Raw genomic sequence first — 20,912 nt, 5'->3', positions numbered from 1 at the left:
AGTTATACAAGTCACCCCTCGTACAGTCGTCTCAATGGGGAAATTAGCTAACGATGTCAGGATTCCTGTCTGCTCCTCTGTTTTGTCCCCAATCACCTCTCCTCATGTTTTCTGTCATTCCCCTGTCTGTTTGTTATTGTGTCCCCATGTGTTGTGTGTCCTCCTCTCCCCGCCTCCTGTCACCTCCCGTGGCCACGCCCCTCACCGGTCCCAGCAGCTGCTACCACTCTCCCCAAATCACCACCTGCAGGTGGCTCATTTCCCTGATCACCTCCCCGGACTATATGTGCCCTGCCCCTGCACTCATCTGGTTGTCGGTCCATACTGCGAGTTCCTGCTAGTCACCGCAAGGACCGCCAGTCACCCGTCCAGCCGTCACCCGTCCGTCAGTTCCCATTGCTCCTGCTCCAGTACAGGTACCCTGTTTCTGCTTCCAGTCTGTGCGATCAGTCAGTACTCTCAATCTTGGCTGATCGCTGAAGCTAAGCAGGGTCGGGCCTGGTTAGTACTTGGATGGGAGACCGCCTGGGAATACCAGGTGCTGCAGAACTACCAGTCGGAGCCAGTGAGTCTGACCGTCCGTCCATCTCCGGTCCTGCTCCAGTATCGGACAACGCCTTCTACCAGCTGTCCTGTCCGCTGTCCTGCCAGCTTCGTATCCCCGGTGTGAGTCGGTTGAGTTGCCCTCCCGACTTGGGAGGAAATAGACTCTGTAGGTACCACCTGTGTTTCAATAAAGACTGTTTGAACTTATACCAGAGTCTGTGTGCCTGCGTTTGGGTCCTGTTACACCCCATATCATAACAAATGATACAAAAACTGTTTTTTTGTACCAGGCTGTAAAGGTGTTCATTTCTGCTGTAAAGTTTGGCAATTTAACATGGGGTGGGGGGTGGTCTATGACAATAGACTCATGTCTGGAGAAAGCCACAAGTGGCTTTTTGAGGAATTGCAGTTTCAAATTGGCTTCATTTTTCCACCCCGGAAGGTTGCTGCTTGGTGCACCTGTGCATGTGCCACTTTGTCCATGTGCACAGGGGCTGATGCATAGAAAAGCAGCTCCAGAGGTGAAAAGCGCCACGGGGAATCTTCTAACTTTCATTGCCTTCCAAGAAGTGACAATATCCCAGGAAACTAAAAGCCTCCAGTTAATGGGGCATTTAAGTGTGCTCTTTGTAACTGCTTCATGCACAAACTACCTGAAGAAGAGGTTAAAAACTCTAAATTGCTGCATGCTTAATATGAAATAGCTTTGGTATTTCCATATTACCACAGTCAAAACAGGTGAGTATATTTCTGTTCAGTAAATTGACAGCAGCAACAAGGCATGTTATATTTGGCAAATCCTTAAAAAAAAATCCAATTCTCTGTTGAAATGTCCTCATTACAGTGACAACAGACAGCTTTGGAAACAAGCTGTTCCAGCCAATGTGCACCTTTAATTCTGCTATTGATTGGAATTTGGGGGAAAGACAAGCAGCTCAGAACAAACCCCGTACACATCTCCCACGCTGTCACACAGCACAATGTGGACTTTTAATTGTTTGCGTCTTCAAAGCTGCAGCTAAGCTCGTGTTTGTCTTTGGTAAATGAGGCAAGGGCAGCTAATAGACTGTGATCAACACCGGCCTGGTACAATACACTGGGGCTCGGTTTTATAAATAGAGAGGATTGCCAAGTAAACACATGCCCACTTAGTAGATTTACTCAGTTCAAACAGAACTTCAAGCCTCCTCTGGCCACCGGGGGGAGGACGAGAGATCTCAAAGTTGTGCATTTGAGTAACCCTCATAGATATGACGGTCCCCTGGTTAGGCAGCTTGTGGAAGTTTCATCATAAGCATACTGATCCAAACCCCACAGCTGAACAGAGGAGCAATGCCAGAGTGCCTTAAGCTGTTGTGGCCTGTTGATACTGAGTTTAAAAAACAAAACATAACTGACTGCTATGAAAGTCCCTTACATTTCTCTTATGCCTGGATCAGACTACATAAATTCCACCGGATTTTTGGGAAAATGTTGTCATTGCCGAGCAAATTTCAAGTGTTAGGGCCCGAATACGAACGTCAGCAACTACAAATAGGCCTCGTAGTGTGACGTCATTGAAGAACTGCGATAAGGCGTCCGGTACGCGGCACGACACCCCGACGAAAACCTCTAGCATGTCACGGGAACATGAATGTTTATGATGATTAATCTTTTCGTTATTAACTTCATAGTTTTACTCGTACTACCACGTGTTTCTCGATATCGACCGTAACGACTGTAGCCGTGATTGACGACTTCTTGACCCCACCCCCCCCAACGACACGGGAACATGAATGTTTATGATGATTAGTCCGGGTCGAACTTGTAGTGCTCGCAGTCTCCGGACAAAGACATGGCGAAAAATTACGGCTCTTTGACTGCGAAATCTGACATAGTTACCATCACGACAGATAGATATATTGTGTAGTGTGATTCCAGTATTAGAATACAGAGTTCATTTTTAAAAAGGTGGTTCGGTTGTCAAAGGTTTGTGTGGGCATTTTGAGATTCATTGTTCCTTTAAAGAGATATTAAGGCTGAATATATATTTGACTGATGAGTGTCTCAGATATTCAAACACGTTTTACACTCTGATATGATTTCTCGCTGTAATGCCAAGTCAATTTATCCTACTGAAAATAAGCTTAAGTTACATTTTGGAAAACATCCTGTAATTTTATTACTGATAATATGCTGATGTGCTTCAGTGTATACTTTCTGAATGTTGGACTTGAGAAAGACCTGCGTGAGTTCCCGTAGTTGCAGCAGAGACTCGAACAAAAACATTTTTAGTTTGATCTGTTGGGGTTTAATGTTATCGAGAAAAGTTTCAAAAGATTGCCTCAGAAAAACGGATGAGTAAGTTGTTGAGGACACGTCACCGTTTCACACCATCTGTCAACGATTTTGAAAAATTCCAAACTAATGAGAGAGCAGGACGGCCTGAGCACTGCAGGAACAATGAGCCTTTAAAACATCCTGATGAGACTTTACAATCAAAAGACAGCAATGGTAGTCACTCTGAAATGATAAATTAATACCACGAGCACTGCAAGACTTGTGTCCAAAATGCCCTCAGTGTGTGTGTGTGTGTGTGTGTGTGTGTGTGTGTGTGTGAGAGTCAGTGAGTCACACAGTTAAGGAGGTTTGGAAATAAGCCCTGCGGTCAGAAGGTATTAACAGGGAAGAGTAGAAGTGGGAGGGTGTCAGGACACGAGTCCCTGGGGGAAAAGGAATGAGAGGGAGTGGATGATGGAGTGCGAGGATGAGCGTGTCCTGTTGTGACTGCATGAACCTCCAATAACCTCAAAACCCCAAATGTACAGGAGATTTGATGGGGACTGTGTGGGCTTTAGCGAAGCGGTCAATCTCCTGACTGACATGCGGAGACGAATATTAAGAACGGAGCAAGAGGAATTTTAGGTTGTGAGTTATCAGGATGCCACTGTTTAAAGATGTCCTCATTTTGAGTGCAATCACTCTGCAGGAACATGTGCTAATTTCTGTTTTCAAATATTTATGAAATTTATCTGACATCTTTTGAGCTGTCAGAAAAGAGCGTGTGTGCAGAGTACAAAGGATAAAAGAATGAATGTGAAGTGACATTTGAGCATTTTAATGCAATTCAAATTTGACTGCACTACATACAAAATCAAAAACCTGTGGTCCAGATAGTAAATAATAAATATGAAATTACCCCTGTATATGCAGGTTTCTAGCCTGGTTCCACCCAGCTGTTACTCACAGCTTCAGTTTTTGGCTGTGATTATAGTCTGGAAACCCTGTTTGCATCAAGATTTGCTCAACCACTCTGAGAGGTGGACCAACTAGCGACCAGTGGGGGTGGCTCTAAGGATGCTAAAGTCCAGCGTTTGTTTCGAAATGTAGTTTTAATAACAGCGGTGATGGCAGAGGTAGAGAAAGGGGATTCTTGCTCGCACTCCTAGCAAGAATCTAGGCATTGAAGCCGGGGCAAGAACAGTGCAATTGTCATTTACAAACATGGCGTTGCACTCTGCTCACCTTGGTGGAGGGTCTTTGTGGTTTACAGTTTGGTGAATTTTGACGTACAACATACATCATATGGTTGTCAATGCCCTTTGGTTAACGGCTGCACAAATAGTTTCAAAATTAAGCTGAAGTCTTTGCCCAGTAGGATGCAATGACTGGAACTCATCCCCAATGGAGCGTGGCCGGGCCGATATATTTGGAAAGGGAATTTGGTTCTGGTAAAAGCAGGCAAGCAGGTTTCAGGAATTTTTCTGACATTGTGGCAAGTAATTTGACCAATTTGTTACCTAGAGTCATGTGAAAATATTGATATAAATTTCCCCTTTAAGTGCTGCCCTATGTCCTGTGTGTCTTTAGCCTAACTTAGCACAAAAAGTGCTCACAAAACATTTGTGAATAGTGAAACCAGCTTTTGGAATGTCTCTTTTTTTCTTTACACACATTTTTTTGTGCACATCTTACTCATGTGCATGGAGAGCAAGACTTTTTTTTTTATGGAACAGGTATTTCATGACCAATAACTACTGAGCAAAGTCACAATCACAGTCTGCATCTCAACAGTTCCATCGTTATTAGATTGACTGTAACTGGAGACAGCCCAGCACATTTTAGATTTATCATTATTGATCTACATTATATAGCAGATGCACAGCTGACTTTGTTGTTGGAGATTTGATTATATACTGCTTTTGTTTAAATTCTTGTAATGTGTTCTTGAAGACAGAACCAACAACCTGCTGGCTTGAAAGATTCAACATGTGAATAGGACAGCTTGGGGTTGGAAAATGTTCTTTGTTTCCCTTTTAAGAGAGGTTTCTCCATTCTTCCTGTCATCGAGTCAAGCCAGGATAAATACTGTACATTTCAGCCTGGACACTCCACTGAAGATGAGGATTCATTTCAGAGATGAAATGACTTTTCTTCTCTTCTAGCTGTAGTTTTCTCTTCTAACAACAGAATACTACGGATATCAGCTTGAGTTCTTTGCAACAACATTAGTGCTTTATAAATAAGTGTATGCAGGTGAAAATGAGAAAAGGCAATACTAACCTTGCGGTCCTCTTTAAAAAGCTCTGCTGCTGTGGTGAAATGGGGGACAGCGTTTTTACAGTGTGGACACCCTGGAAGAGAAAAATACTCGTCATTATATATTTACTCCACAGCCTCCAGCTTATAGGAGGTACTAATGTCACATAAACATGACACTACAAATACACACACCTTCACAGCTGTAAACAAAATCTCGTTCATTGATCTTTTACTCAAACACATCTCTAACATAAAGCAGGTGGCACGGTCACAATCCTGCAGTTACTAACATGGTCACTTGTTTCTTCTGAGACATTGAAGATCTCTTTATTGCTGTCATAAACACAACCTTCCTGGCTCTCTACTCCAATAACAATCAATACACAGAATGCCAATATCTACAGATCACATTTATTGACAAGCAGTTCACTTATAGTAGGTGGAGGCAAAATTATCAACGATGCACAGAGTTAATTAGGTTGTATGCTAATTATAATTATAGGAAGAAAGAAGATTCCGATTCAACTCGCTAACAACAGAATGATGTGTCTTTGCACCACATTTGCAATCAAACAGCTTAAATGCTGTTATGACATATTTTCCTTTCATTTCTGATGAAATGTTCATAGACTGTAGGCACTGCTCGTTTGTTTTGTTCTTTTGTTGCTAATGTCAAGTTTTTCTTCTGGTCAATACAATCAAACTGTTGAAAAATGATAAAGATAAAAAGGTAAGAACACCTCTTGTGGTAATAAACAGATTCCTAAAGAGGAAACAAGACTAAAGGGCTTTTAATTTGAAATGGATAAAGAAGTTGTGGCATTGACTTCATTGGTCAGTAACATAGGATTCAGGCTGACCACTGGTGTAACTGGGCGATCACCAGCCAAAGAGCTGCTTTGCAGTGTGTGGCTGGATAAAACCTTCCACAGTTAGGGTTAAATTACCAGCTAATCACCCCCTGACAAGCAATCATTAATGAATAATATATATTTTTTTTAACTTTGTGTATAATTTTTTTCATTATTTCAAGGAACCTGATATTCCCACAAAGTATCTATGGCAGTTCAATGCAAATTCTGATGGTTAGTTTGAAAGTATTGTGGGTCAACTGTAGGCACACTCCTGACTTAATGTATGCAGAGGGTTAGCCAATAGATGCCATAACTTCTGGCTGAACCTTTACATCTTTGGTGTCACAGGAAGAAGCCCGTTAGCCAAACATTTGAGCCACCTATCTCCTCTGTCACACGTCTAAAAATATGTGGAAACCCAAACATCACAATCATATGTGATTTTTGAGCATGTCCTTCTGAAACTATTAATCTGCTGCTACAACAGACTTCACTTTTCTGGTTTCAGGCTTTCCACCAGATTTTGCAACCTGGCAGCAGGATTACCTCCCACTCAAGTACAAGAGCTTTAAGTGAGGTCCAACGATTAAGTTGGGAGATAAGGCCTGGCTCACAGCTGGGGTTCCAGTGCCTCCCAAAGGTGCTGGATTTGGATTAGGTGTCCAAAGTGGGAGAGGAATTTCTTTATGGACATCTATGGTCCATTTCTAATGGATGTTTTGGGTATTGTCATGTTGAAAGTGAAAAAGGCATTCCCCAAACTGCCCCACAGTTGGAGGTACAATGTAAAATATAATTGTGTGCTACAGCATTTAGATTTCCATTAAATGGCCATATGATGTGCTTGGTTTAACCACAAATTAAACCACTACGTAGATTATCCGACATCAAAACAGATTTGGAATCCACATTACATCTTCTGAAGTGTAAATTTAGGTATTACAGCTGTTGACACTGGCCTAGATCTCAAGATTTTCTCCATTGACACCATTAAATGGTAAATGGTCTATACTTATATAGCGCTTTATCACTGTAGCGATCTAAAGGCGCTTTACAATGGTTCCCATTCACACACACATTGAGCTGAGATGCCAGGCAAGGTGCTCGCCATCAGAAACGCATCCACCCACACATTCATACACCAATGGTACGAGATTGGGAGCAACTTGTGGTTCAGTGTGTTGCCCAAGGACACTTCGGACTGTGGGCTCGAACCGCCAACCTTTTTATTTGTGGGCAACCCGCTCTACCATCTGATCCAAAGGCTCCCCGATAATCCAAGTGTAGACTGATTTTAGAGGCTAATAGTAGTAGATTTTTTGATTGCATTTATGTCTACAAGCATCACACACACACACATTACTTGACCTTCAATTCAATTACATGTCAACTCTGAAACCACACATTTACCTTCCTTTTTTTTTTTTTTTTAGAGCTGCCATCCTAAGAGAGCATTCAGCACAGCCTAGAGCACCATTTTCCCACTCAAGTACCCTTTTAGCTGCAACATTAAATGGCCTTTAAACCTTTAAAGGTTCTTTTGCAATTCTAATACTGGTGTATAAAAAGCACATCAGTGTGCCATGTGCCAGATTTCTCTCTCATATGAAGAGAGCAAGGTGACCAGTAAGGTCACTGGTGCTGCTTAGAGATCTTCTAAAATTGGAATGAGAGCAGACAAATGGCAAAAGCGGACGTGGGTATGCACCGACTATTTCAGTTGTTCAATCTCACAGTGTATCTCTTGTCATCTAAGCTACAGAAAATCAGACCTGCCATTCCCATTTTTCTCCTTTATCTGCACATTTTCACTCATCTTTCTCATAATTACCGCCAGGGACAAAGAGAGAATTAGAGCGAGGAGCAGACAGATGAATACAAGTAACTGCCAGGTAGATGAGCTGCAACAGCCTTGATTTCTGTCTTTCCATTGCTCACTGAAATGTACAAACTCCAGAGGAACGTTATTTATAAACAGCTTAAACAGACCAAAATGTTTTGTTTGGAACTGGCTAATTAACAGTTCACAGAAGGCCCCAAATAGGTGTTTAATAAATTAGACATTGCATTGATTTAACTTTGTATGTATACAAAGGGACTATGAATGTAGTATTGCCTGAGGTCAGGAAAGATCCGGTGAGAAACAAAAGCTGTTACAACGTTTAGTTTTAGTTTAGGCTCAATTATGCAGTTTTGAGGCTAATAGGTAATAACCATAGCCTTTGTGAGAAAGATTGATTGTTCTGTCTGAAGTATCTCCAGCCCTGATGTCTTGAAAGCAGCTGTTTCTCATCAAATGCTCTATTACCACCAGCTCCCGCACTAATAAGACACCAGTGGGCAAGGCGCAGATGGGATGGGCGGGTTGGAGAGGGCAGCAGGTCGATGCTGCCTGATGTACATCTGGAGCATCTCTTTATAGAAGGAAACACCAAAGGGCCCAACAGAGGCAGCAGCCTGACCGCTGCATACCGTCTGGCTTTGAAGCCCTCATCAGAAACAAAGGGCCAAAAAAAAGAAAGTGGGGGCAGAGGTGCATGTGTGTATTGATAATTAAGAAAGTTTGCCACTCTGGATTCCCTTGGCATTTGTGTTTTTCTTTGAGAATACAGATGAACAGTGTCATAAAACTGGATCTGGACATTCATTTCAAAGAAAAACATTTGTCTTTGGGTTGGGGCGATTTCAGTCATCTGCAGGTGCCCAGATGTGCAGATGAACTACGTTTTGTACATATAAGTACTGTATATGTAATTTTTTTTAAAATATTCATAAGGCCAGGTAATTCTTTCCAGGACATTTTTGGTCACCTTTGCAGGTTTTAACTATATACAATTTTTTTTTAGGAGTCCTGGCAACCCACCATGACGTCACCCATTGGTTTGTTAACTGCCCTGAGTGTCATTTTAGCTGTCGCCATCTTGTTTTTTTCTAGCCAGAAGTGACCACATTTGGACAAGCTGGGTGCATATGAACTTGAACGACACTATGCCTGCCCACCTGTACCGGCAACCTGACTGCACCCCAAGCATGTCAATCAAACCAGACCTGCCCCTAAAACATACCTCTCCTTGTGGCCTAATATCTTACTAATTAGGGAATTATTTTCAGAAAGACCACTAAAACACTGATCAGAAGTGAATTTAGCAAACGACACCATAATGAGTTGTGTAAAAAATGTATTCATTTTGTAATTCTTGAGAGAAGTTGATGCTTTTTGAATTAGCCAAAGATATTTTGGAGTCGGCCCCTTGTGGCCCTCAGTGGCATTGCACTTTAAGGCACTTCTGCGTTGGCAAAATTTTCCAGACCCAGAGACTTCATCCATTTCTATATACAGTCTATGGGTGGAACAGTAATATGTTTTTTCATTAACTCAAATCTATTCTCAGTGATCTGAATCATTCCTCAGCCTCCCTGTGGCTTAGGTGGGGCTTATTACTGTGCAATGAGGAGCTTGGCAGAAAGCCCCGAGTGACGTATGCAGACTGGTTTAAACCCAGAATATGATCACACCAACTCCAAACCGAGCAGAGCTGTGACCACACTTGGTTACAACAACTTCACACACACTTAATATTTTGATCCAAACAGGCAAACATAAGAAACCCAAAAGTTTGTAAAAACTGCCAATTAAATAACAGCCTTTGATGAGCCATTCAAGATAATTCTGAAACCATTTCATGAACAGGTTTTAATTAAGAGTTAATATAAAATTAAAAAAAAAAAAAGCTCTTACAGGGAGCGTAGAACATGACCAGAGCATGTTTTTTCTTTTTTAGAGCCTCTCGGAAATCCTCGGATCCAAGATGGCTGACGCTGGAGGGCTTGTCCTCCCAGGATTGCTCCGGTGGAGGAGGTGCCTGGGGACTGCAGACATGAAAGGGAGCAAAGCAAAACGATTATACAGCAAGGAAGGAAAAAAAAACATTGCTGCATTGAGGTGGAAGTAGCACACACTGTATAATATTTACCTACCTGTTTTCACCATGAAGAGTATCATATAACTACTGGTGATATAATGGAATTCTCATTAAGTGAGACTTTATGTCAGCCTAATATAAAATTATGTCTGTTGACCTCTGACTGCAGACTAAGCCTTTATGGAACCTGTAATTGCCACAGCTGGACTGATGTCATTGCAACTCCATTACTTTTCCCAGTGACCCTTTTCAGAGACCCATCTAATACAGTGGGAGGAAGTCTTGAAAAACTGAACTGCTTCAATATCTTCAAATGTAACAGTTCAGGAAAGTAAGCTGGCATACAGGGCATTGCATCGGTGTAAATGTGCTGACTTTGCACAGTTTGTTGGACAAAGGTAGAGAGGTTACACTGCATGGTAGGTGTGCGACTCACTTGTGCATGAACTCGATGATCTTGTCTTTGCTTCGGAGGTGCGGCAGCGTGTACTTCTCCTCGCTTTTCTCAAAATACTTAACGGTTGGGAAACCAGAGATTTTGAAGCGTTCTCCCACAGCTTTGTGCACCGTGGAGTCCACTGCTGCCAACACGCCCGGACTCTGTGGAGAAATAACAGCAAACTTCGAGCCAGGCAGGACGCAGGTAACATACATTGACAGCTATGGAAGGATTTCTCCAACTAGACCATGGAGGTCCCTGAGATTAACCTCTCCCTTGCCACCAGCTACTTTTAAAACAGGCCGTGCACCTTTTGTGTATATAAAAAGCACTGCATTAGTAACACTAGCAGAGAAAAATAAATTATATGGTGGCTCTTAAGAGCTTAGGGTGAGAGTGGCTCCCGTCCATCCATGTTAGATAACGGCCAGGCTTTTCCCATTGACCTCCAGTGTCGGGCAGAATGCCACAAGGACAAGGTCCAAGCGCGGGCCGCGGGGACGAGATAATTGCTACAGTCACCACACTGGAGTTTTATAGGACCTGCCCCTGGCGGGGGAGTGTTAGATTACCACAGCGGACAGAGTGGTGGAGAGGAGAGGTGAAGAACACACCCGACTAATCAGAAACACATCGAGAGCGGGGCCGTCGGACAGACTGACCAGCATGTTGGCTGCAATGGCCAACAGCCTCTGGGCCAAGAGGAGGGATTATTATGACCTGGTAATGAGGCACCGCTACACCGGCGAAATTCTGTGTGCTCAGTAGAGTGTGAGACAGAAACACACAATATGCATTCTGTACACATGTCAACACAAGCAGAGGTCATGAAACTTACATCTGTGCCCTTGTTGAGTACTTCAGCAGCTTCATCATATTCTGGCTTCATTTTCTTGCAGTGGCCACACCCTAAAGAATTCAAACAGCACATTAGAATCTGAGCCAAGATGGACTTCTGAGGCTGGTATCAATACTGATACTTAGAAGTAAAAAAAAAAAAAAAAAAAGAAACTTGACAATGAAATATCTGAACCTTTTTCAGTTTAATTCAAAACTAAGCCAACAGTGTAGTTAATAATCCCTCAGAAATGGTTAAAAATGTTGGGATATAGGCAGGATATGTTAAAGAAACGTGAGGAAAGTAAATGCAAAACAATATCAATTTACATTTCACACAGCAAACCCAATTCATTACACTGGATATCGAAACTACAAATGAATGCCAATTAATCTGTGAAAAACTGATATCAGCCAACTCCATCAGACTGTCGATCAAGAAATTCACCTCTCAATCTTGCAGAACATACATACAGAGGAATAATCACATATTCCTGAAGAAATGACCTCTACAAAACCAACGCGAGCAGATTTAATGGTGCAATGTTTGCACAGCATCACGCCCTCAGAGCTGTCTTGTTGAATCAGTGCGTCAACAGCTGTTATTCTCTGGTGTCTTGCTGCTTCACCCCGGTTTGTCAGAGGGTTGACTGCTGGCATGCTGAGGGTGAAACTCTAAATGAGACAACAGGAGTCTCCTATGTTTACCAGGAGATTTAAGTCACATCTGATTACTTACTACATGTTCCACTACTCTTAGGCATAGCTGTTATGTTTGTGTCTGAGTGAACATGTTTCAGACAAACTGAGGGCGAGTCAGAGGTAAGAGCGACTGAGTGATGAGTATGAACAATGAAAGAGGGTGAAAAAAAAAGAGTTGTATGTAGGACCGGCCAATATGGTTCAAATCAATACCACTACTAGTGGTGTTTTCAATATAATATTCATGATAGCACCGATATAATATTTAATGTCTCGTGACATTGGTAATATTATTATCTATTTACACCCTACGGCAGTAAGGAGTATGGCAGAGATTAAACGTAATGTCACTGATGGGTCTGCTTTTAAGGAGTTTTGGTTTGGTTTTAAAAATAGATATAATCTGATTTTAAACAAACCAAGACAATACTAGTATTACCAGACCAAAATTCATTTCGTGAATACACGAGTCTGGCACACTTCTTTGGGGATGGTTTCCAGTCATTATATCCGAATGGGCGTAGACTGTCGGTCAATTTAGGAACAGTTGGAGAGGCCTTTAACCAATCAGCATTGACCACCTATGACATATGTGCCGTAACTCACCAAACAAAGACCCTCCACCAAGGTGAGCAGAGTGCAATGCCATGTTGTTCTCACTCCGGTTTCAATGCCTGGATATTTGCTACAACTTGATATATCACTTCATCTACCTCTACCACCACCAACAGTGTTGGAAGTACAACTAAAACACATCATTGCACTTAGCCACCCTGGTCAACCATTTGCCCACTCTTCAAAGTGGCATCTGTTGTGCGAAAAAACTCACCAAGCCGTAAACAACAAATACGCTCCCCCAATGTGACCAGAGTGAAATGCCATGTTGGTAAATGATCATTAGAGGCTTGAAATAACAAAGTTTGAAGAATTGTTCTTGCTCCAGCTTCAATTCCTTCATATTTGCCACAAGTGTTCAAACCACTTATTCCATACACTGCCACCGATGACATTGTTGGAAATACATTGACTTGACTTCAACGTTATTACAATTTCATGGATTGATTGCTCAGCCCCTCAGAGTGGCTGAGCAAACCTTCATGTGAATGCGGTTTTCAGACTATAATTAAAGTGAAGACTGAAGCATGTTTGTGGGTTTTCTTTGACATTTGCAGGTTTGAATTCATCCCCCAGGGTCAGACTGTCAACACCGAGTTATACTGTGACATTCTGAGGTGTCTGTAGGAAAACATATGGTGCAAACGAACCGAACTGTGGCATGATGGCACTTGGGTTTTCCAAGATGACAATGTGCCTGCTCACAGCACTTTGAACACCCACAAGTTTCTCACCTACAACAACATAATCATCACTCCCCACCAAACCTTCTCCCAAGATTTGGCTTCCTGCGACTTCTTTCTTTTCCCCAAAATGGATTTAAAGGTGAAGGGTTGCCGTTTTGACACTGTGGAAGAGATGTAGCGTGAAATGCAGATGGTGCTTGCTGCGCTAATAGAGCGAAATTTCCAGGAAGCATTCCAAGTATGGCAGGAGCGCTGGGACCAGTGTATCACTGCACAAGGGGAATACTTTGAGGTGGATGGCGGCCAGATCTAAAGCCGGTATGGATTTTTGGTCGTTACAGGTGCCGCTTCTAAACACTTTTGAACGTAACTTGTGTATCACAATATGGCAATGTATAGATCTCTTACTGTAGAATAATCAAATGAATGTCAAATTAAAAAAAAAAATTCTTCCTTGCCAAGTGTAGTGTCAATGTCTCTATATCTGCAAGATAACATTCACCTAAGAGTCTTCCAGTTTTTGACAGGGTTGGTGTTTTCTCAACTAAAGTGCCAAAGTTTGAAGAGATTGAATTCCAGTACATCCCCAAACACTATACCTCTGTGTGTGTGTGTGTGTGTGTGTGTGTGTGTGTGTGTGTGTGTGTGTGTGTGTGTGTGTGTGTGTGTGTGTGTGTGTGTGTGTGTGTGTGTGTGTGTACATTTGTTAGCAAAATGTATTTTCCAACAAAACTGTTCGATCTGCAAGCATCATGAATAAACTCTGTATTTGGGGTCGGAAGCGTGTTTAATATTGCATGAGCAGTGAGTGTCTGGCAAACAGTTTATTTCTGGATATAAAAAGACATTCGAATGCACAATATTTGTCTCGAGATGCTTTTGTTTTAAAGGTGTAATGAATATGCTGTGCGCTCATGGCGCTGTCGTGCACAGATGCATGAAAAAGATTTGGTACTTATCCAAACCTGGTAAATTGCCCTTGTCATAACAGTTCAGGAATTCCTTTCTTCAAAATACAATGCAGCGCTGGCACAGGCTATAAATCAAGTGTGATATGCCTTGTGGGAAAGAAAAGCTGCCTCTCTTTCAACCGAGTCACTGTAGCGTGCGATCATGCAGATTGTGTTGAGCTTCACCAAAGAAGCAGAGTGACTAAAGGGACTTTGTCTAACCCTTCAAAAGTGATGAGTAAGAGAGAAAACCAAATGTCCGTCCTGTGCTCAGCATCGGCCTGCTCCGCATTCTGAACAAGTGGTGCATGAGAGACACAGTCAGTGTGTGTGTGTGTGTGTGTGTGTGTGTGTGTGTGTGTGTGTGTGTGTGTGTGTGTGTGTGTGTGTGTGTGTGTGTGTGTGTGTGTGTGTGTCTTACAGGAAAACACTGAAATATTGCTGAATCAGGCTGAATGTGGGGGAGAAGACCTCGGAGCCAAGAGAATGAACAAACTGGCCACACATCACTGTAATAAAAACTGATGCCATGCTAAAAAAGGAGAAGGTGAGTCGTTCCTCCTTTACAGGAAATGTTGGACCTCTCGTGTCCACTGCAGCGGTCAACTAGGCCGGTTGCTACTGGCTAAGTGTCTGGTCAGGATAGATTTAAAAAGCAGGACCAATGACAACCTGACAGAAACATTTTGGTATCAACTACCATCACGTCATTTAAAGCCACATCAGCAAGAACAACATTCTCTACTCGATATGTTGCTGTGCTTTCTTCAAACAACATGGGCAGAGAGGAACTTTTGTCTCGGTCTGCGATATAATCGGGCATTCGAGTCGGAGGTTTTCGCTGTCGTAAGGATGCCAACAAGCAGGGCGGCGTGCTGTTCAGAGGACGGTGAGGATGGCCGCGCTGAGAGGTGGACAGAAATGCAAGCTGATGGTGGTGGTGGTTGGGAGACCATTAATCTCTCACTGACAGCAGGGCCATTAAGAAACTGCACTGAAGCAGCAAGGCTGGGCATCAGTGTGTGCGTGTGTGTTTGTGTGAGCAAGAGGGAGAGAAATATTTTGTGTAATTGTGTGCAATAAATGTTTAATCATGGTGTGAAATATGTGTTTGATGTGGTGTACACATATTTGTGTGTGTGTGTGTGAGCTCGTTTCAGCTGACTGCCCTTGGTTTGAGTGTCGGGGTGACTGGCTGCTGTCCGCAGGGTGAGTCAAGTGCAGCACAAGCATCCGTGAAACTGTGGCAGCACATCGGGGGAGGGAGGACTAGTCTACTGCCTGCACTCCTCAAACAGACGCTCACTCAATCATTTTTCTGCACAATCAAGATAAAGGTGGAGACATTTTTTTTTATTCAGTCATGGTTTCTTCTCTAAATAACAACATACTGGTATGAACGACTTTAACTGCCAGAGGACACATCAGGCCACAGACAAGTGGTTTGGCATTCTGTTTTTGTTTGTGGTTGTACTTTTACCCGCCTGCTTTCATGTCTGTGTGTTTGCACCGTGGACCGTGAGGAACAACATCTTGTTCCCCATATACTGTGCAAGTAGATGAATGACAAAGAATTTCTTGAAAATTAACTACAATGACTAATGACAATAAAATCATGCCTGCAAGTTTGTTTGATAATGCGTGATGTCTGCTAATACTTTGATTAATGTTAATATGAAAACATGGGAATTTGTTGCAGCGCTAAGCCTGAATGAGCAGGTCAATATTAAACTTAAAGCTGGCAAAGCCCATTTTTACAAAAGGAAAGCTCCTTATATAATAGAAATTCTCTATTTCTGGGAAACTTCACGTAGAAGTTGGTTTTATTTATGATTAGCAACTAAACTGTAACAATTTTGTGCTTTTATTTTAACACAGATTTAAGTGAACAATGGCAAAGTGGCAATCTTTTTTACTTAAGAAACTTGTGTTATTAACTCTTTTCACTGAAAATCAAATAAAGCCTGCTTGAAACATTATTAATTGTGAAATCATTGATTATGACGTGCAGAGGGATGCTTTAACACTCATGAGTAAGTATTCCAAGTTATGTTGCTTGAAAGCACACATCAGACTTAGTATGAAACTTGGAAAATCAAGGACCTTTAAAATGCTTCAGAAGAAACCTATGGCAATAAAGCAATGAGCTGAGCGAAGTGTTTTAAGTGACATCCCTTTTGTCTCCCAGGTTCAGACTGTCAACACCGAGTTCTACTGTGACGTTCTGAGGCGTCTGAAGGAAAACATTTGACCTGAACTGTGGTACGATGGCATTTGAGTTTTCCAACATGGCTAAGCACCTGCTTACAGCGTGTTGAATACGCAAGTTTCTTGCCTGTAACAAGACAACCGTCACTCTCCTCCAACCCTGCTTCCCAGATTTGGCTCAATGTGACTTCCTTCTGTTCCCCCCAAAACTTCCAGGGAGTCTTCCATGAGTGGCAAAAATGCTGCAAGCGATGTAGTGCTCCACAAGGGGACTACTTTGAAGGGGATGGTGGCCTGATTCAAATCAGGTTGATTATTATAGGCGCAGTCTCAGAACTTTCGGACTGCACCTCATACTAATTATTTTAAAAAGTATCTAAAGACGCCTTAAAAGTTGGCAAAACCAGCGAGGGAAGCGGGAAAAGTTACATCAAAGATAACTTCCAACAGCCCCAGAGCTGCCGGATTTACATGTTTTATGTTCATATTTAATGAACAGAAAAAAAAACAATCCACACAGTTAGCTATGCACTGCAGCTTCTTCTTGACCAAAAGCTGGTGCAAGCAGATGTATGCAAGATCTCAGTCCATCCCGGTCTGGTCGTCTTGTGTAATGATTATTTTTACATTCCAAACAGACTTATCTGATAAATTACACTTTGTCACTTGGCTTTTACTATTCTGCAGATTACATTTACAGCAACCCCATGTCGTGATACTTTCTTGCCAGCTGGCAGAAGTTAGTTTAAATAACCTTTTTAATGGTGCAAAATATTTTGGAGTTTTAGCAGTGTATAATGAGAGAGTAGATGTAGCCGGTCCAACTGCTGCGTGAGTGTTTAGGATAGGTTTTAATCACTTCCACAGCTGGTATGTGTGTGTGTGTCCGAGTGCATCGCTTCCAGCAACTTGGAGGTATGAAACTCCGCAGCAAGTATGTGATAAAAATGTGAAAATAATGAATCATCATTATGGTGGAAGCTAAAGAAAATGACCCTATTTTCATTTATTTGTTTATTTTTTACAGCACTAAGAGTGAAATGAGCACAGTGGGGAGGAATCGTTTAGAGAGGAGAGGATATATAAGGAGGTGAATAGTAGGAGGAGGTGATGCAGTCGCCAATATGACTCAGATTGTGCTGTAATTCAGAATATGGTTCGAAATGGGGTGAATGAATCTGTCGCATTTATCAGCTTTGTATGTTTGCCTCACATGCAAAGCCAAGCAATCTAGGAAAAAAAAAAATCTAACCAAGTGACAAAATCTGGCATGCTCACAAGGCTCTGCGTAACAATAGCAGTGTGGTGCGTGAATAAAAATGACAAGCAGGCTCATGTAAACCATGTGGCAACAATGAAGCGTTCAGTGTGAGGACGAGCTCGTGTGGAAGGGTTTAAACTTCCCGCAGCCAGCTTGCTTTTGGCTTTGTTTTCCATTCCCAGTCTCTCTTTGGTTACTCTCTCCAGCTGAATGGTAAAACTGAGCATGACAGCGAAACAGGGATGTTATTTGTGTGACTAAATAGTTCAACCCAAGAGAATTTACAAGGGAATGTTTTCCACAGCAGGAAGGTATGCGAAGCTCCTCTGACATGCCGCAACGCATATTTTACAACTGAAACTCCTCACTGTTTACTACTTTGTACCTGATGGTGAAAAGAGGGTTATTACAGGACACGGCTGAAAATATTCAACATTTTTTCAACTATAAACTGATTGTACTAGTGCTGTGTGCATGTGTCCAGCCTGATACATCACTCCTCTGTGCGCCATTGTTATCCAAAAACTATTAAAAGCACATCAGTGAGCCGCATCGTTGCACTTAATGACGTGATTTGTCATTATGATGAACATGGGCATTCAACAATTACAGTTTTAATTACTGTTGTCCTGCACTGCATAGCTGCCTTGTACTGGTATGTTGTATTATATGTCATATATGTTGTAATGCAGCTAAGAAACCAGCGTTTAATAATAACGTTCAGGTAACATGAGGGGCAGAACGTCACTGTCCAAGACTGAAGAAGGCGCGTCAGATCAGAAGCAACCAGGGGGTTTTGTTTGACGTTCGTTGGGCTGTGCAGACTGTCAACAGCTCTGAGGGAAAACATCCAATGCAAACCTCAACTGTAGCATGATGGCACTTTGGTTCTCCAACATGAAAACACACGGTCACAAGTTTCTCACCAACAACGACACAATTGTTGTTCCCCACCACAGTTACTCACTGGAGTTGGCTCCCTGTGGTTTCTTTCTGTTCCACAAAAATTTGGCACGAAATTATAAATCCAGAAGAGCGCACCATGTTGCACCACCTTGTATTTACAGTAGTCAAGTAGGGACATATCAAACACTGGATCTAGACAGAGCCTAGAAAGAGGTTTTGTGGCCACCATAGATTCTCCAATGAGCTTGGAAGGGGAGGTGGGAGGTGAGGGGCCTTTAGCTGGTTGCAATCTGCAACCTCACCACTAGATGCCCCTAAATCCAACACACTGGTCCTTTAACTAATGGAAGAGAACTCTGGAGCTCTTAAGTTTAAAAAACATTTTACGTAGGAGATAAAGTGTCTGTGATCTGTACTTTTATCCTACACTTAAGTCTAAAATTTTACTTTTAGCAGTTTGATAAATGCGGCCCTGAACTTTTTGTTCTTTTACTCACATGGGGCATAAAACATGACCAGGGCTGCAGGATGTTCCTCCAGGAAGCTGTCAAAGGACTCATCGGTCAGGTGGAAGACCGGGGAGTCTGTCTCCGACCACGGCATCTCGGGGGTCTTTGGCTGTGGAGGCTGAGGGCTGAAACAGGAAGGGAAGCAAGGCAAGGGCAACAGAGGCTTTAGAAAGCAGACATGTTCCAGCTGGCGTCTAATGTGTATGACACACACAAAAAAAGAAAAATCAGATACAGCTGTATCCCACACTCCACCCTATATGTCACACAACACACACACATCTGGACCGAAGCAGCCCCACCTTGATGACAGAGCACAGAGCTGCACAGCCAAGAGCGAGTGGACAAAGATATAAACAAGTGCTCACTCCTTGCACACACAGGTCATTTAAAAAGACTCTAAAACATTCCCCCTTTCTGCAATCTTCTCTGATCATCACAAACTGACCTGAGCCAAGGTGCTGAAGCCGCATGAGGCTGGCATAGCTTTTTAAAAAACACTAGAATTGTACAACTGGAGTGAAACAAATTCACCTGCAGATACTTATCTTGTATCCACAATGTCATCTGTCTAACATAAACAGTGTAAAATGTGAAAAGCTCCAGATCAGGGTTTATCAGACACTGCGGCAACATATTGGCTTAATCAGATGACATCTTTGGTCGCTCAGATATAATCACCAAGGATATCGACTCCTGCCTCTACTTGTGTGTCCAATTACAGCCTTGACACTAGACTCTAGGGCAGGGGTCTCCAACCCGTAGGTCATGAACTACCAGTAACTCGCCTCCCGGTTCTGAGTAGCTCGGGACCTCTGCTCTAGAGTTACTAAGTCAGTCAAAGCGTGGCTTGAGCAAAGTATAGTTTCTAAGTAATAATACTCCTTTTTGTACAAAAAAAAAAAAAAAATAGCAAAAGGCAATCAGTTAGTCTGGTGAAAAGGATGGAACAAGAATAATAAAAAAAAAATCCTGAAATGGCTGAATGTGAGCCATAAAGAAACTTCATCAAACCGTGGGAGGCAAAGTTGGGCTGATAAATGGAGGGAGTGGAGATAAGAAAAAAATCAGAGGTAGAACGTGTTACAAAAAGAGCACAATGGGCTGTTCTGAAAAAACTTCTCAGCACTGTTCACTTGAAAAAAAAATTACCTTTCTCAGCTTTTCCCTCATCTGCAGCATCTCCACAGGAAGAAAAGCCTCTGACAGGACAAACTGTAAATGTGATGAGGCTTGCAGGAGACTAGTCTTCCACTATTTTACCTTATGGAGCATATTCATGTGCAAATGAACAAATGAATTCGGTGGTCAATGATCAGTCCATTCATGTGTTAGATCTTGTTTCTCGCCGGCGAGAGAGGAGGAAACAGTGAAACTAAATACTGGAATGTGCATTTGTGCATATAATTAACCTTGATGTTATCATTCAATTTCAAACATGGCAGTTTTGTGTCAACTTCACTGCCTCATAGCTGTGAGTGGCAATCACTTTTAAATAGTAAAAATAACAAAATAAGCAGAGTAGTAAAAGCTTAGGACAGGGGAGGGAGTTGTTATGCCTCTGGGCTAAAGAGAGCAGAGCTGGAATACATCCTCGGCCCTGTCTCGCTCCGTTTTCTGTGATAGCTGTGAAAGCCTCGCTCTGTGCCCTCTGGCTGCAGCCCTGCGGACAGTTGTGGCTTCGCTGCCAGTGAGAGAGACGGGGAGGGAGGGAAGGAAGGAGGGGGGTGGTTTACAGGCAGAGAGTGTGAACCAAGGTGAGAAAGAAAAATGACACAAGAATGGAGCAGGTGTAGATTGATGACACCGTGGCAAGGTGAGTGAGAGCGAGAGAAAAGGTGTAATGAAGACCACGGTTTAAGGAAAAAAAGGTGATGCGAGGGAATTTACAGTGGGAGGTACCATCAGTTTAGTTCTTACAGAATTTAGTACAGAAGCCCCATTCTGTGTTTTCA

At 42.5% G+C, this 20,912-nt stretch overlaps 1 protein-coding gene across 1 annotated transcript in view; it reads right to left on the bottom strand.

The window, feature by feature from the left end:
* pdia5 (protein disulfide isomerase family A, member 5) overlaps positions 1-20,912 on the bottom strand; it is a 66,505-nt gene that overhangs the window by 8,154 nt on the left and 37,439 nt on the right. Inside the window, exons 11-15 of the mRNA XM_069722679.1 lie at positions 18,946-19,082; positions 11,122-11,192; positions 10,281-10,444; positions 9,661-9,791; positions 5,089-5,159 (exon numbers count right to left, since the gene is read on the bottom strand). Of these exons, the coding sequence (XP_069578780.1) occupies positions 5,089-5,159; positions 9,661-9,791; positions 10,281-10,444; positions 11,122-11,192; positions 18,946-19,082 (574 nt within the window). The remainder of the gene's footprint in view (positions 1-5,088; positions 5,160-9,660; positions 9,792-10,280; positions 10,445-11,121; positions 11,193-18,945; positions 19,083-20,912) is intronic.

The sequence above is a fragment of the Brachyistius frenatus genome, unplaced genomic scaffold (assembly GCF_029030835.1).
Source record: "Brachyistius frenatus isolate BFR_SWC_R1_liver_20210118 unplaced genomic scaffold, ASM2903083v1 Contig_300, whole genome shotgun sequence".
Lineage (NCBI taxonomy): Eukaryota > Metazoa > Chordata > Actinopteri > Embiotocidae > Brachyistius > Brachyistius frenatus.
Note: the sequence above shows the minus strand (reverse complement) of the source record. Positions and strands in the feature narration are given on the sequence as shown.